Source organism: Plecotus auritus (genome assembly GCF_963455305.1).
Source record: "Plecotus auritus genome assembly, chromosome: 13".
NCBI lineage: Eukaryota > Metazoa > Chordata > Mammalia > Chiroptera > Vespertilionidae > Plecotus > Plecotus auritus.
Window position 1 is genome coordinate 27,368,449 of NC_137779.1, and position 17,688 is coordinate 27,386,136.

General features: G+C 55.4%; 1 protein-coding gene across 2 annotated transcripts in view; it reads left to right on the plus strand.

Moving 5' to 3' along the window:
• Positions 1-17,688, plus strand: part of NF2 (NF2, moesin-ezrin-radixin like (MERLIN) tumor suppressor) — a 79,451-nt gene that overhangs the window by 46,932 nt on the left and 14,831 nt on the right. For both annotated transcript variants that reach the window (XM_080649840.1, XM_080649839.1), the window contains exons 8-15: positions 1,046-1,180; positions 5,604-5,678; positions 6,394-6,507; positions 9,407-9,529; positions 10,749-10,966; positions 12,710-12,815; positions 13,957-14,084; positions 16,626-16,791. In XM_080649840.1, the coding sequence (XP_080505966.1) occupies positions 1,046-1,180; positions 5,604-5,678; positions 6,394-6,507; positions 9,407-9,529; positions 10,749-10,966; positions 12,710-12,815; positions 13,957-14,084; positions 16,626-16,791 (1,065 nt within the window). The remainder of the gene's footprint in view (positions 1-1,045; positions 1,181-5,603; positions 5,679-6,393; positions 6,508-9,406; positions 9,530-10,748; positions 10,967-12,709; positions 12,816-13,956; positions 14,085-16,625; positions 16,792-17,688) is intronic.

Below are 17,688 nucleotides of genomic sequence, written 5' to 3' on the forward strand. Positions count from 1 at the left end.
CGGTCCAAGCACCTTCTCCGTTTGCAGGTCCCTTTCCCTGCCCTGGAGTCTTGGTTTAGTCTCCTTGCTGTCAGCTAGGGGTCACACGCTTTATTTAGTTCCTTGTGCCGGGAGCTTCCTTCCACCGTCACACAAAGGCCAGACCGCGGCCTCCAGACCACAGCCGGGTCGGTGACGTGGGGGCCAGGGCGCTGGGCCTCTGGTAGCTCTGACTGCTGACCAGGGCTGCCCTACAGAGGTACAGAGCACATGGGTAGTCAATCAGCTAAATTGCTAAGCAGCCTTATGGTCGTGTCATTTACATATCCTTCATTTTGATATATTTTTCCAACATTTTATTATAAAAAATTTCAAACATACAGGAAAGTTGAATTTTTTTTAACGATTACCCATATAAACCTGCGTAGATTCTACAATGAACACTTTACTATACTTGCTTTATCACATTAAGATACATTTTTTAAAAAATGTATTTTTTATTCATTTCAGAGAGGAAGGGAGAAGGAGAGATAGAAACATCAATGATGAGACAGAATCATGGATGGGCTGCCTCCTGCACGCCCCACACTGGGGATCGAACCTGCAACCCGGACATGTGCCCCGACCAGGAATCGAACCGTGACCTCCTGGTTCGTAGGTCGATGCTCAACCACTGAGCCACACCGGCTGGGCCAACAGTTTTTTTTCTTTCAACATGAGAAATGATTCTTACAGGCTTTTATTTTACATCTGTGACAACCTGGCTGTTTCCTCAGAGGTTAGCAATGCTTAGATTGCCGCTGCTTCAGCCATCGAGCCAGTGACAGGAGCCTCCCGCCGTCCCTCTCCGGGGACACGTGGGTCATCAGAATGGCATAGTTGTGTCTGCACCTGCCCCCGTTCAGGAAGCCGGAGGCCCCCTGGGTTTGCAAGAGAGCCGTGGCTTTGGTGGGGACCTGCTGGAGCTTGTCATCTGTCACACGGTGGCCCAGGTCCTGTGGGACGCGGGGCGAAACCTCGGGCCTCGGCCGGAGCTGACAGCGGCCGCTCTCTGTTGAACCCACAGAACAAGAAGGGCACCGAGCTGCTGCTCGGCGTGGATGCGCTGGGGCTTCACATCTACGACCCTGAGAACAGGCTGACCCCCAAGATCTCCTTCCCATGGAACGAAATCCGAAACATCTCCTACAGCGACAAGGAGGTAGGACCTGTCCGCTCGCAGCTGCACCCCGGCCCGGCCGCCGGCCTTCCCCATCGCCCCTCCTGACTGCGGGGTCCCCAGCCCCTCTTCTCCTGTTGCGGGAAAATCGTTTCATGCCCAGGCTGTGGGTGTTTTGGTTATTGATTTTTATAGCATTTACAGGGTAGTATCGGCATTCTATTTTCAAAGAGCATCCCTGCACCCCCTACACCCCCGCCCCCGCCCTGCTGACTAACAGCCTGTCGCCCTGCGAGCTCAGCCTGTCAGAACTGAGCCCCAAAGGACAAACAGTAAACCCCAAATGTAACCATTTCTTATTACTTGGCTTTCTGTTTTTGGTGAGAAATTCTCTTTGCATTTTAAGTGTGGTGGATATTAAACCCTTTCTCTGTGTCCAGCTTGTACGTATGGTGGGGGTGTGAGTGTGTGTGTGTGTGTGTGAGAGAGAGAGAGAGAGAGAGAGAGAGAGAGAGAGAGAGAGAGAGAGAGAGAATCAACAATAAATAATGATATCAGGCGAACCTGCTTACCAGAATTGGAGAATAATTAAGTTTAAATCACTTCGATCAACATTCTAAGTTAGAATTCTAATATTTCTATCCAGCATTTCCCAAACACTGTAATCCTGCATTCATTGGTTTGTTCACTTACTCATTCTTTGTTAGTTTTAAAGGATTTACTGAGCATCTGGGTTGCCGTATGTAGAGGTGTTCTCTCTTTTTTCCGAGTCAGCACGGAAAAGGAACCGGTCTGATTCTGAGTGGAGGAGCTGGGGATTAAGAAATAAAAGAAAGAAAGAGACCAGATAGAAAGATAGAGACAAAGCTGGGAGCCAGGTGGGACGCCATCCTCTCTGATGGAGAGGCAGCGACCCCGAGCCCACGCAGCACATTTATTTTATACCCCCAAATACCAGGAAGTATCACCAAAACTTAGGCTCAGAGGAGCTTATTTGCATTCTTGAGTAGGCCCTAGTATTCCTGGTGCTTGCCTGGATTTACATATCAAAGCCCGCTCCCCGGCACCTGGACAGAGGTAAAAAGTCAGTACTGATAACGCCCCCCACCTTCTTGGGGAGGGCGTAACCGAGACGTGGCTCTGCCAGTCGCCTGGGGCTCAGCTGACAACAATTTAAAGAAATGCCTAGCCGAAACCGGTTTGGCTTAGTGGATAGAGTGTCGGCCTGCGGACTGAAGGGTCCCGGGTTCGATTCCGGTCAAGGGCATGTACCTTGGTTGCGGGCACATCCCCAGTGGGGGGTGTGCAGGAGGCAGCTGATCGATGTTTCTCTCTCATCGATGTTTCTGACTCTCTATCCCTCTCCCTTCCTCTCTGTAAAATATCAATAAAATATATTTAAAAAAAAAAGAAAAGAAAAAGAAATGCCCATGTGCCTTCCCAGGCGGCCCTCTACACCTTAGGTTTTGTAGGGGAAGCAAAGATGTAGGAAATCCCGCCTGAGCCCTCCAGGAAGGTATAGTGGTGTCACGATGGGGCTGATGGGGCTGACGACGGAGGGGACACTGACGTCTTACAAGCCCTCTCACCCCGGCTCTCTCTCGTTCAGTCCTCACAGGAACGCTGCTGGGAGAGAGAGGGCTGTGTTTGGGGTTCCCGGGTCACATCCCAGGCGGTAGCGATGCAGAGGGATCGGGTGACCCGTGTCCGGGGAGTGGGATTGCAGGGCCTGCGCTCCAGGTCCCCGGAAGCCGCATCCCAGGGCACCAGGCAGAGGAGCGCGGCCCGGACAGTGCCCAGCGCAGCCAGGACGCCGAGTGTGGAGTAACTGACAGCTCATGTGGCCCGCGCAGCCGCCTCCCCCAGGCAGGCTTCCTGCTTTCTCTTTTCTGGGGGCAGTTCCCCCCAGTTCCTAACACGCGGTTGCAATCTGCTTGTCCGGGCTTGACGAGACAGATTGAGCTTCTTTTTAAAAAATATATTTTTGTATTGATCTTAGAAAGGAAGGGAGAGGGAGAAAGAGATAGAAACATCCATGATGAGAGGGAATCATTGATCGGCTGCCTCCTGCACGCCCCACCCCTGGGGACCGAGCCTGCAACCCAGGCATGTGCCCTGACCCATGACCAGGAATCGAACCGTAACCTCCTGGTTTATATAGGTCGACGCTCAACCACTGAGCCACGCCGGCCAGGCCAGATTGAGCTTCTTAACTCAAAACATTCTGGCTTTCGGATTTTGGTAAGTAGCCCAGGAGATGAGCATTTAGGGATTTTTTTTTTTTTTAAGTACTTAAATGGAAAGCTCCACGCGACTTCAAACAGTCGGTGTGCCAGGGGAGGGTAGTTTTTCGTTTCTAATTTTATGGAGGCTGTTTACTGCACACCCACACATGAGTGTGCTGAAGGCTCCCCAAACCTTCGTTCTCCCAGAACCCAAGGATTCAAGTGTCCCTTAGGGTGGCCCGACACACCAAACTCTATTACACCCTCTCCGGGGCAAGACGCCCTCGCGCTCCGTCCTGTCAGTAACTCGCACAGTAAGGAGACCCCAGACTGATGGGACTTCACAGGAAGCAGCCCGCGTGGTTCTGTATGACAGCCGTGCTGTCAACACAGAAACGTTGGTTTATTTCAAGCGACTCATTGATTCTCTGTGCGGCCCCGGCGTGGCGCAGAGCCCGCCGTTTCCACGCCACTTGTGGTTTCCCACTGACAGCTCCGGGACTTGACAGCAAGGCCAAAAAATAAGCTTACGAAATTCACAAACAGCAGCCTCCGGGGGAGCAGTACCGCTTCTAAATTAACTTGACCAAAAGCTACCCAAAGGATTATTTTCTGTCCTCGTGCTAACCCGTTGTTGGACAACATAACCTGAGAAAGAAACACCCGAGAACAGATCTTTCCAAACCTATTTGTCTGCGTAGCCGGTGTTTCTGGGGAATGGATACCCGTTTTTTTTTTAAGCACATCTTGGAAATGTGGGATCTGTCTGGTCTCATCAGGAATGGTTGAAAACAACCGTTGCCACTTGTTCTTTTTAAAAATATATATATATTTTTTACTGATTTCAGAGAAGAAGGGAGAGGGAGAGGTAGAAACATCAGCGATGAGAGAGAATCATTGATCGGCTGCCTCCTGCACGCCCCACCCTGGGGATCGAGCCTGCAACCCGGGCATGTGCCCCGACCAGGAATCGAACCGTGGCCTCCTGGTTCCTAGGTCGACGCTCAACCACTGAGCCACGCTGGCTGGGTGTGTGCGCCATTTGTTCTTTATACGCTGCCCTGCTGAGTGGTCTGGCCCTGGGTTCTCCCACGAAGCTACCACCCTAACCTTCCTTATTATTCATCTTTCTCTCCCCTTTGATTTCAGGAACTGTGTTTGCCTCTTCCGCTGCAGTCTATTCGTCTTCACGCTTTACTGTATTCCTTCCGCTATCAGTTTTCATGTAATAATCCCATGTTCAGAAATCTGAAGTGACTCCCTATACGCTATCTCACTGGGTCTGAACCCCTCTGTCTGTCTACTCCCAGCCCACCTCTCCACCCAGCACACCCCTGCCTTCCTATGCGTCGAAGCCCATGGTACCGTCTGTCATCAAAGAGCCATGCTTGATGACACACACACACACACACACACCCCGCTCATTTGCCCATCTCTGCCTTATTTGTATTGCTTTCCTTGTGTAGAATGTCCTTCCATCCTATCTTTTTTTAAAATATATGTGTGTATATATATATATATATATATATATATATATATTTTATTGATTTCAGAGAGGAAGGGAGACGGAGAGAGAGATAAAAACATCAATGATGAGAATCATTGATCGGCTGCCTCCAGCACAACCCCCACTGGGGATGGAGCTCGCAACCCGGGCATGTGCCCTGAACGGGAATCGAACCGTGACCTCCTGGTTCCTAGGTCGACGCTCAACCACTGAGCCACACCGGCCGAGCCATCCTATCTTTTAACTTCTGTACATATTCTTCACCAGCTTAAGTCCCTCCTACTTTTGGTAGATCCACTCTGAATCCCCCAGCACATTGGTGCCCCACAATGAGGCACGAATATGAGATGTGACTTCTCCAGTAACTGCCTGTGGTTAGTCTAGTTCCACTAGGTTGTGAGCCTACGTCAGGGCCATGACTTAAAGTCTAGCGTGGCCCTCCCAGTGTCAGCCCGGAGCTTGGGCCCCCCAGGGGTTTATAGTTCAGGTTTCTGAGCCCACGATGGTGCTGAGAGCACGCCTTTCAGGACCCTGAACTCCCACAGCCCTGGACTTGCGTCCTCAGACGCCTCTAGTCCACCGTGGTTTCGTGCCTGGGCCCCCGCAAGCCAGGGCACGGCGCAGCCTCGTGCTGGCCCTTTGCCGGGGTGGCTGCTGCTGTTGTGTGAGTCCCCGGTTGGTGGGAACATTCCAGGCCGTCAAACCGAAACCATCTTCCACTTCCTTCTTTCAGTTTACTATTAAACCGTTGGATAAGAAAATCGACGTCTTCAAGTTTAACTCCTCAAAGCTCCGTGTTAACAAGCTGGTAAGTTGAGAGGCTGGCTTTTGTGACCGATAGCTATGGTGTTTCTGAGAAATCGAATGCCCTTTTTGAAACTGAACCCACAACCTCGGCATATCGGGACAACACTCCAACCAACTGGCCTAGCCGGCCAGGGCGAGAAATTCTTCAGTTTTCATGTAGAAGAAGGTATCCGTCCTTTCCTTAATCGTTTGTGTCTTGCTTGACAACTTTCCTTATCCTGGGATCATAAAGATCTTCTTTTTTTTTTTCTTTAATATATTTTTATTGATTTCAGAGAGGAGGGAAGAGTGAGAGAGAGAGAGAAACATCAATGATGAGAGAGAATCATTGATCGGCTGCCTCCTGCACGCCCCACACTGGGGACCGAGCCTGAACCCCAGGGCATATGCCCTGACCGGGACTCGAACCTCCACCTCCTGATTCCTAGGCTGACTCTTAACCATGGAGCCACGCCCCTCGGGCTTCTCTCCTGCGGTTTCCGTCCCCTGGCACATTTGCGGCACCTTCAGTGCGCTGTCGGCACCTTCAGTGCGCTGTCTCCGGAGCTGAGAGCGCTGGGGCCATCAGCAGGGGTTTGGCGTCTCTCTCCACGCTTCCCTCTCGGGCTTCCTGCTGCCCACGAGGGCCCGCAGACCGCGGTGCTGGGGCGTGGGGGAGCCGCAGGCGGTGACGGAAATGTGTGGGTTTACCGTTCCTCCCGCTTCCACGGCCACAGATTCTGCAGCTGTGCATTGGGAACCATGACCTCTTCATGAGGAGGAGGAAGGCCGACTCTTTGGAAGTTCAGCAGATGAAAGCCCAGGCCCGGGAGGAGAAAGCCAGAAAGCAGGTGAGCAAGACCATGTCTGGGCTGCTGTCACCCCCGGCGGCCCTGGCCCAGGAGGGAAGGCGTGGTTACGGGCTGACCGGGGTCCTTTGGTCATGGATGACGGCTACTCTTTTTATATTGATTTCAGAGAGGAAGTGGGGGGAGAGAGAGAGAGAGAAACATCAATGATGAGAGAAAATCATGGATCGGCTGCCTCCTGCACGCCCCACACTGGGGATCGAGCCTGCAACCCGGGCATGTGCCCTGACCGGGAATGGAACCGTGACCTCCTGGTTCCTAGGTCATCGCTCAGCCACTGAGCCACGCCAGCTGGGCGATGAAGGGGACTCTTATCTCTTTTGAATCTTTCTTGGCTGGCGCCAGCTGGTGGGGTGTCAGCTCTGGAGTTGAGGAATAAACTCCAGTCGCGTATCTGAAGGAAACGTCTCCAGTTACTCCTCCACTCAGGTGAAGTGGGAAGAAGTAGCCAAGCCTGCCTGTCCCCGCCCGTGCATCCATCTCTCCTCCGTCCAGCTGAGCGTCCTCTTGCCTGCCCGTCTCCTCTGCCCGGCCTGCTCCTTTTCTCATTAGGTGGTGATGGAATGCATGGCAGCGTTTCTGTGCTGCTGCTGGAATGCTAATTAGCCTCTGGCTGCACTTCCCGCCTTAGGTCAGCCCAGGCGCCCAGCACCCACCCCGGGAGGTGCCGGGAGCGCTGATCAGCAGACCGGACGGTCTGCATCACTGTTTCCTGCCCGTAGACCTTCTCGACTCCCCGAATTCCACACCCCTGGCCCGAGTTTCGCTGCCGAGAATATTAATTGTGGTTCTGGATGGACTCCTAGGCAGAGCAGCAGCAGCTGCAGTCGGAGGCCCTCAGGACTCGCAGGCTCGAAGGTGTAATAATTAGTCTGCGTGCAGCTGTCTCTGATTTGGGTCCTCAGGCGCGCCTGGCTCCCCGCCAGCAGCTTCAGAATGAGATGCCCGGTTTGATCCAGTGCTTCCGACTCTCCATCTCTTAGCTTTCCGAGGTGGCGGGCCATCCGTGTGCCCTGGGGGATGCTTTGGAGGGGTGGATTGGGTTTTGTTGGACAAAGAGACACTCCTGAGCCAGCACAGGGTCCTAGTGGGAACTTTCAGAAGAAAAGTGACCTCTGACCCCTTTGTCAGCAGAGCAGGGCTCAGAAGCGAGAGATCTGAAAACGATAAGGCGCGTGCGTCCAGGGCCTCTGGGCCGTGGCAGAGAGAAGCGTGGACGCCCCCCGGACCTCCCCTGCCTGTAGCACAGCAGGGGCACGTCCCTGGCATCTGGCAACTGCGGGTCAGGGGCTCAGTGGCCCCTGTGCAGACACTGACCTCGGAGCCGGCTGGGAAACTTAGTACGTGAGGCGAGCGAGTGCCCCGACTCGCAGACCTCCGTGTTCTCCTCTGTCACATGGAGCTAATGGTTCTCCTCGTCTGCCTCCGATCAAAGGACGCGGCCAAGCCGAGAGTCTTTTTCACTTGAACCACTTTGCAAACGGGGGCCCCTCATTATGGGGGCGGAGACCTCAGGGAAGGTGCGGTGCTGGGAATGGAAGGGGATGGCCAGGCTTTTCTCATGTGCTGGGTAATGGACAAGCAGTTATCCGCCGAGTGGAAGTCGTCATGTGATGGAATGAGAGCACAAATTGGCCAAGCGTTTCATTGACCTGTAAGAGGAAAATTGGAGGAGAATTTACAGGATTTTATTGCTTGTCTTTGCATTATTCCTCCGAGGTGCAATGCTTTTTTTTTTTTTTTTTTCCTGGCTTAGTACTTAGAAAAAGCAGCGCTCTTAGAAATCTCCCATTTGAGAGAAGCTTGAAACGAGACGTGATTAAATGTTGCTTTAATTATTAAAGGAAATAGAACAGCGCCCTGGTCACTTCTGGCCTCTGCCTCCTGAATTCAGTACGGACCAGGCCGCAGGCTCACCGAGCCCAGCGCTTGCTCGCCTGATTAAGCTCGGCATGTGGCCCAATTCATAGGGCGATGCAGAAGGCGAGGGAGGCGGCGGGGGCTGGGCCGGTGCCGTATGGACGGGTGCTGTGCTCCCTCCCGTCGCAGGCCTGGCTCAGGGGGTGCCTCAGCGGGGGGCTGTGCGGGTCTGTGCCGTGGCTGCCGCAGCTCCCCCTGTGAAATACGACGTGCGAGCTATTGATGCATCACACAGAACGGTTCCATCTTCTCTGGGGTCCGAGGCGAGAGCGAGCCATTCTTGATGAGATTAGAGGTGCGGGAGAGGACTGTGTCCATGAGCAACAGCGAGGTGGCTCATCCACCAGATGAGAAAGCCGCCTATTTCGGGGTCTCCGTCTCAGGGACAAGGAACCTGCATTGTGTCCTGGCAGCCGCGGGGCACGGTGTGTGAGAGTGGCCCCTTCCATCCAGGTAGAGACCGGCCGTGGCTGTTTGTTGGTGGTTTCTTTTTAAAAAAATATATATTTTATTGATGTCAGAGAGGAAGGGGGAGGGAGAGAAAGAGAGAGAGAAAGAGACAGAAACATCAATGTTGAAAGAGAGTCATTGATCAGCGGCCTCCTGCACGCCCCACACTGGGGATCGAGCCCGCAACCCCCCGGGCCTGTGTCCTGACGGGGAATCGAACCCCGGCCTCCTGGTTCCTAGGTCGACGCTCAACCACGGAGCCACGCCGGCCAGGCTGCTGCTGGTTTCTTTCCCGCTCCATGTTTTCTCAAGGAGCGTAGTTTGCACCCCGGCGGCTGGTTTAGGAGGACAGAGGGTGGTGGGTGACGAGAATGGCACTGGCTCCCGGAAGGAAAGTGTCCCCACCGCGGGGACTCTGCACGCCGGGCACCCTTGGGCTCCCGTGGCACCGTAGGCCGTGAGCCCACGACTCAGTGGCTGCTCTCGTGTCCCCCGTTCCCCCGCCCCCCAGATGGAGCGGCAGCGCCTCGCCCGAGAGAAGCAGATGCGGGAGGAGGCCGAGCGCACCAGGGACGAGCTGGAGAGGCGGCTGCTGCAGATGAAAGAGGAAGCCACCATGGCCAACGAAGCGCTGGTGATTCCCGAGGGGTCTGGGTCCCAGGAGGTTGCACGGCGTGCCGCTCGCTCGCTCGCTTTGCTGGAGTTAGACCTCCCGGGCACCGCAAATGAGAGACATCTGCTGTGACGTTTCAGCTAAAAAAAAACAAAAAAATAAAAACACCCACACAAACCAGTGCCTTTTCCTTTCAGCGGTGCTGGCAGAGGCAGGTTCAGGTTGTATCTTTGTTGTTGAAAGTATCACAGGTGTTCGAAACCGGACATCCGTTTGCTTGCTTATCCCGTTGGCCCCCTCCACCCCGCCCCCACCCCGCCCCCGCCCCTCCCAGGCCTTCACCACCCCGCCCCCTCCACCCCGCCCCCGCCACGCCCCGCCCCTCCCAGGCCTTCACCACTCTTGTCCGCCTCCCGGGGGCTGTGAATAGATGCATATAAGTTCCCCGGTTAGTGGGATACCTTTAAAGCGGATCTCAGCTTCGGCACGACCGACACTGGGGCCAGATCGTCCTTGGTGGGGTCTGCCCCGTCATTGAAGGACGTTTAGTGGTGTCCCTGGCCTTGATCCATTAGATGCTGGTCGCACCATCTTACCCCTCGTTGGAGACAATCAAAAATGTCTCCAGACATCGTCAGGTGTCCCCCTGGGGGCAGAGTCTCCCCTGGTTTGGAGCTGACTTAAAGGGAAGGGAGAACGGGGTGAAGGTGGTTTTCCCCCTCATCAAGCCTCCGTTCTGTGGGGACTCACCATCCGGCGCCTCCATGTTGCTGCCATGGGTGGGACCTGAAAGGCCCTTCTGAGAAGAGGGGGGGGGGGTTGCTTGTCGTCTGTCGCCAGGCTGTCGTCTGAGGGGACACTCAGTGGCAGGGCCCCAAGGAATCCGAGACTCTGGTTTATTTTTTTTGTTTTTGGGGGTTTTTTAAAAATTTACTTTATTGATTGTTTACAGAGAGGAAGGGAGAGGGATAGAGAGTTAGAAACATCAATGAGAGAGAAACATTGATCAGCTGCCTCCTGCACGCCTCCCACTGGGGATGTGCCCGCAACCAAGGTACATGCCCTTGACCGGAATCGAACCTGGGACCCTTGAGTCCGCAGGCCGACGCTCCATCCACTGAGCCACACCGGTTAGGGCAAGACTCTGGTTCTTGCCGACCCGAGGGTCTGGGCTCAGATCTGGTGGGGGAACGGGCAGGGGATCCCCACCGACGCCCGCTCCCGGCGCCCTCCTCTCCAGATGCGGTCCGAGGAGACGGCCGACCTGCTGGCGGAAAAGGCCCAGATCACCGAGGAGGAGGCGAAGCTCCTGGCGCAGAAGGCTGCGGAGGCCGAGCAGGAGATGCAACGCATCAAGGCCACGGCCATCCGGACGGAGGAAGAGAAGCGCGTGATGGAGCAGAAGGTGCTGGAGGCCGAGGTGCTGGCGCTGAAGATGGCCGAGGAGTCTGAGAGGAGGTCAGAGGGGGGGCGAGAGTGAGGGGGCCCTGGGCACTGGGGCCCAGGCTGGGGGCCGCTCGGTCCTCACCTGCCCCGTCCTCAGGCTGCGTCTCTGTCCGGGGCGGGGACAGGCTCCTCCGCGGCCAGGCCGGCGCTGCCGGAGCTCTCGGCACACCGTTCTCGCGTGGAGTGACGTCTGTCACGCGTGTGCCTTTGTGATGAGCCCTGTCCCTCGGATTCCGTGTTTGCGGGAAAACCATCGGGCGCGTCCCAGATTTGCTTTAGCTGAGGAGACCTGAGGAGGCTCTTCTTACATTTAAAAAACGTGATTTTTTTTAAAAAAGATATATTTTTTAATTGATTTCAGAGAGGAAGGGAGAGAGAGAAACATCCATGATGAGAGAGAACCATCAATCGGCTGCCTCCTGCACGCCCCCCACTGGGGAATCGAACCTGCAACCCAGGTGTGTGCCCTGACCGGGAATCGAACCGTGACCTCCTGGTTCCTAGGTTGACGCTCAGCCACTGAGCCACGCCGGCCGGGCTAAAAAAAATGTGATTTTTTTTCTCGTTTGATTCAGGGGCATGTGGGGAGACAGCGGCTCTGTTTACCTTTAACGTAGACGCTAGGCACCGACCTCCCGCAGGCCTGCCTTGGTGCGGAGGGGCCTGCGGCAGACGGGAGGGGGGGGCCCCGATCCTCCCTGGCGAGGAGGCCCCGGCTCACAGCCAGGCTGGAGGACGGAGCGGCCGCCTGTACTTTGCAGAGACTGTTCTAGGTTCCGGATTGTTCTGGTCCTGCAGCCTCCAGACAAACACTGGCACGTTCCCCACCGCGTTTGGCCCTTTGGATTTAGAGCACTGGAATTTGGCTTTTCCCTACCGAGGTGTGATCACCACAGTCTTCCTGTTTATATATATATTGCTGATTGCAGAGATGAAGGGAGAGGGAGAGAGAGAAACATCAGTGATGAGAAAGAATCACTGGTCGGCTGCCTCCTGCACGCCCCACACTGGGGACTGAGCCTGCAACCCGGGCATGCGCCCTGACCGGGAATGGAACCGTGACCTCCTGGTTCCTAGGTCGACGCTCAACCCCCGCGCCACGCCGGCCGGGCCCTCTCCACTTTTTGCACGTCGGTCGGAGCCTACGGTTCCTTGTTTTCTGCCCTGTCCTGGGCCCCTTTCCCTGTGTCCGGTGGCCTCCCCACGTGTGATGCATGATGGGTTGGATCCTGTGTCCTCCAGGGCAAGGACCTGCACTGAAGTATGAGGCCCTCAGCGATGGTGCCTGAGGGGGTGGGCCCTTGGCCTGCAGATGAGTTTCAGGGGGTGGGGGTGGAGGGCGGCTGTGAAGAGTCCGTTCTTTCACCTCCAAAGGATCACAAAGAATCCACTGGATTCTCCCTGTGCTCATCCCACTCTCACCCAGAGACAACGCAGAGAATGTCCGTAGCCCCTTCCCCGTCTCTCCTCCTCCTCCTCCACCAAGTGCACGGGTTCGTTCCCGACTCTTCTCCCCACGGCTCCCTGCTCGTCCCGCTTAGATTCGCCGGTTGAAGTAAACGATACCCGGGAATGGTGTCCTTGGCTTGGAAGTTCTGGTTTTGGGTCCGTGTCCCCCCCGACCCTCCACCTTGTTTGTCTGATCTGGTGCCATCCTCGGGATTCACCCCGGTCCCTCCTCCCCGGGGGGGAAGGAAGGAAAGGGATCCATTTCCTCACCTTCGGGAGGAGTGACCGCTCCTCCTTCCCCTGCAGGGCCAAGGAGGCCGATCAGCTGAAGCAGGACCTGCAAGAGGCCCGCGAGGCGGAGCGAAGAGCCAAGCAAAAGCTCCTGGAAATCACCACCAAGCCCACGTACCCGGTGAGCCCGGGGGGGGGGGGGGGGGCCGGGGGCCAGGACGGGGGGGCCCAGACCCAGGAACCTTCCCTCCCGCCCAGCCCTTCACTTCACCGGGCGGTGCCTGCAGAGCAAGGGGTGCAGAGCCTACAGGGGGGGTCTGGGCAGGACGCCTGGGCTGCCGTTTGGCCTTGCACTCGTCAGGCACCTCTCTGGCTGCCAAGACAGCAAGCACCAGGGCCTTTTCAGCTCGGAAGTGTTCTTCTTATTCCGAGGACATAGTCCCACATGGCCCTCGAGAGAACGGGCTCTCCCGTCTCTTAGCACCAAACTGGACGTCACCTTCAACGGCCAGGGTGTACTCTGCACCGTGATCCTAGTTCCGGGCAGGGAGACCCTGTGTCTCCCAGGCGACCTATTGCCGTGCGAGAACCAGCTTCCAGGAACCGGCCTCCAGGAACCACCTTGATTTGGGACAGGGAGGCAGACTGCAATTCAGTGGGGTCACAAAACCAATAGAGAAGCCTATTGATTTATTTGTTTATTTATTATTGATTTCAGAGAGCAAGGGGGAGGGAGAGAGAGAAAGAGAAACATTCGTGATGAGAGAGAATCGTTCATCGGCTGCCTCCTGCACGCCCCCCACATTGGGGATGGAGCCCGCAACCCAGGCATGTGCCCTGAGCGGGAATCGAACCGTGACCCCCTGGTCCCTAGGTCGATGCTCAGCCCCTGAGCCACGCCGGCCGGGGGGATGTGTAAAACACACATGGGAGCAGACTTTATACCCTGCTCTGATAATAAATGCATAAACCCCGGAGGAGGTCACGCATACCAACTTTTTAATCATAGTTTGTTGTACGGATGGACTACAGTTCATCCAACCAGCCAGTCCCCAGCGAATGGGTACGTAACCTGTTTCCCTTTTCAACTATGAACAAAAACTGCAAGGAACCTCCCTGAACACAGATATTTGCACGTTCACGTGGGTGAACGGCGTCAGAGAAGGCCATGGTGGCAGGAGGCCGTGGTGGTGCTGGGAGGCGGGGCCCACGCTGTTCCCATCGCCTCCGTGGCTGCCCGGGGGGGGGGGGGGGTCGGTGGTCAGCACAGCACTCTGCTCTTGTAGAACCCGGACCTCCTAACTGGAGTTTCTCATTTATAGCCCATCAACCCAATTCCAGCGCCGCTGCCTCCTGACATGTCAAGCTTCAACCTCATCGGTGACAGCCTGTCTTTCGACTTCAAGGATACTGACATGAAGCGACTTTCCATGGAAATAGAGAAAGAAAAGTACGTAGTCTTCCCCTTCCCCGGAGCGAGCGGGCCTGGGCCCAGGGGAAGGGGCGGGTTGCGGCCGCGGCCTGTCGCCAGCTCCTGCCGAGGTTTGCTCTGTCCTCACCGCCTAGAGGAAACATTCCCTCATCAGAACTGAGGGACGACAGGCCAGCATTCCGTCTTCCAGGATAAAAATGTTACTTGACTGGTCGCCTGGGGATTACAGTGGCTCAACACCTCACCTAACACATGGGGCGGGGCTACCAGAGACCTCCGAGCCGGCCAGAGAGCTGTTCCCATGGTAACCGAGGGTGTGATCATGTGCCGATGTGGGAATGGAACGTGTTTCCTGGTTGTGTTCTCCGGCGGCTCAAATCTGTGACATGCCATGTTTGTTTTTGTTTCTTTTAAAAAAACATTTTTATTGATTTCAGAGAGGAAGGGAGCGGGAGAGATGATAAGAGAGAATCACGGATCGGCTGCCTCCTGCGTGCCCCGCAATGGGGATTGAGCCCGCACCCCAGGCAGGTGCCCCGACCCCGGGAAATGAACCGTGACCTCCCGGTTCCTAGGTCGATGCTCAACCGCTGAGCCACGCCGGTCGGGCTGACGTCCCATGTTTAGAACGAGGGCAGAGGAGAAGAAACAGGCTCAAGGCTGAGGAAAGCAGAAGCGTGGGGCAGCCCTGAGCCGAGCCCCGCACGCCTGTTCCCAGCAGCTGCGGCTGCCCTGTCCTCCTGCGTTTATGGTCCTTGGACGTGGATCTGGGATGGAAAGCCGTCCCGCTGCAGAGGAAATCTAAATGAGGTCCCCCCCCCCCACCCCGCCACCCCGTTCCCAGTCGGAGGTAAAGGTTAGCCAGCTGTGCCGTGGCCCGCCACAGAACAATCTCATTGGCTGCCGCGTGCCCCGGGTGTCAACAGTGGTTTAGCTTTTATCATGTTTTATTCCTATTAACTAGCATCAAACTGACATTAAAGGTAGGTTTTCGTGCTCCCGTTTAGGGACGGGAACCCAGACTCAGAGCGTTCAATGCACTCACCCGCATCACAGAGCCGGTGAGGGACAGAACCCGCGTTCGGCTCCAGACCAGCCAGTCCCAGCCCCTGTGCTTTCTCCTTGTGCGCTCTCCTTGGGACAGTGTCTCCTTGGAGTCCGGGGGGCCCCCCCACGCGCCGGGCCCCGGCTCTTTGGGCTCTCGCGCCGAGGTACAGACCACGCCTCTGTCTACCATGGCTTCTGGGGGCGTTCCCCCGCCAGCCAGTCGCCACTGCACGGGCGCACGAATAGCGCGACAGGGCTGTGGTCAGGCTGAGGGACGTTGGTCCGTGTCCTGCTTTTTTTACCGTTTCCTACTTTCTTACTTATTTCCTGAGCACGGGCGGACAGAGTCCATGTACCAGCGTGGGAATCACTTACAGAATATTCCTTGGTGTTAGTGTGGCCTGGGCCACGGCCTTGTGGCTGGACCCCTTAGGATGGTGTCCAGATCTGCCCCGTCGTGGATACAGTTTCCACCTCCAAGCAGTGATGGGGTTTTTTTTTTTTCTTCCTGGCGTTGGCTGAGTGAGTGTCCATCGTCTTGAAGTGACGACAACCCCACATAGAAGGGATGTGGCCACCGCCGGTCAGGAGAGGCCCCGGGAGTGGAATTACTTCTCCGAGAACAGCTGAGACAGGAAGAGCGTTTTGGGTGCCGATGGGCTTCTTTCCCGTGGTGTGTGTGTGTGTGTGTGTGTGTGTGTGTGTGTGTGTGTGTGTTCTGTGCAGAACTAAAAACTATCTACTTGTAGAGCACTCAGCAGAGTAGAAGAGGGATTTCCTACACTGTGTTTTTTTAAATATAATTTTATTTTATTTTAATATATTTTATTGATTTTTTACAGAGAGGAAGGGAGAGGGATAGAGAGCTAGAAACATCGATGAGAGAGAAACATTGATCAGCTGCCTCCTGCACGCCCCCTACTGGGGATGCGCCCGCAACCAAGGTACATGCCCTTGACCGGAATCGAACCTGGGACCCCTGAGTCACAGGCCGATGCTCTATCCACTGAGCCAAACCGGTTAGGGCTTAAATATAATTTTATTGATTCCAGAGAGGAAGGGAGAGGGAGGGAGAGAGAGAGAAACATCAGGGATGAGAGAGAATCATTGACCAGCTGCCTCCTGCACGCCCCACACTGGGGATCGAGCCCGCAACCCAGGCATGTGCCCTGACCGGGAATCGAACCGTGACCTCCTGGTTCACAGGTCGACCCTCAACCACTGAGCCACACCGGCAGGGCTCCTACACTTTATTTTATTTAATTCTGACCACAGCCCTGTGATCGTTACCCCAACATTATGGACCAGAAAACAGATTCGGGCCAGTTCAGTGACTGGCCCAAGCTCCCGTGGCCTGGGAGTGGCCAAGGAGAGACATGAGCTCCACGCCCGCCCCCCCCCCCGCCCCGCCCGGGCTTCAGACTCCGGGTCCCATGCCGAGCCGCTTGTAGGTCTGGAGCGTCTCAACCCTAGCTACACCCGGGCCGTGACGCGCGTGTCCTCTCCCCGCAGAGTGGAGTACATGGAGAAGAGCAAGCATCTGCAGGAGCAACTCAATGAACTCAAGACCGAGATCGAGGCCTTGAAACTCAAAGAGAGGGAGACGGCCCTGGACATTCTGCACAACGAGAACGCCGACCGGGGCGGCACCAGCAGCAAGCACAACACCATCAAGAAGGTACCGGGGTCTCCCGCCTCCCGCCCAGCGGGGTGGTCGTGAGTGAAATGTGAGGTCAGCGTCTGGTTTCCTCCGTAGCCGACTCATTAGGCTCCCGTCATGTTTAATAAGTCCTTAGTGCCTCACAGGGAATCTTAATCCGCCAGTGACTGTGCACCCACTGGCTGGAAGGGAGGGGGGGCCTTCTCACACAAGCATTTCACGATGCCATGAATCACTGTGACTGGCCGGGTTTTGATCCGTCATTTAGCAGTCAAGCAGTTCTGTCCTTTAAGCCGAGGGGAGTGCTACCCAGGGAGCTGCCTTACTTAATGAGAAAGCAAAAATGAGACGGAGGCTGTTGAGAATAGACGCTCCCTCCAGTCTTTGTGTGTGTGTGTGTGTGTGTGTGTGTAGGTGGGGGGGGGTGTTTAAGTGGCAAGGGCTCTAAAGTTCTGTTCTTGATTCAGAAGCCAAATGCGGAATTTTTAACTTTGTTCACGCTTACAGGGGAGTATCTAGAAGAACCTTCATGTTCTAAGAGATGAAACTTCATTTATGTCGCTAACAGTTCCACATCTTTCTCCCCTGATATTTCGAGCTTTGAGCATTTTAGAGGACGTTGATTTCCATCGTAAATATCCAGCCCAAGGGTGTACGTCTCTGATGTGGGGCCACGCAGGCCTTGATGTCTAGTCCTAACCGAAGCCCAGGGTCAGGTCAGCACTTGGGAGACAGGTGTCAGCAGGAGAAGGCTGATCGTGGAGTTTAGACGATGATAATTTAGATCTATTTAATTTTCAAAAAAAGATATTTTCATTGACTTCAGAGAGAAAGGGAGAAGGAGAGAGAGAGAGAAACATCAGTGATGAGAGAGGATCATGGATCAGCTGCCTCCTGCACGCCCCACCCTGGGGG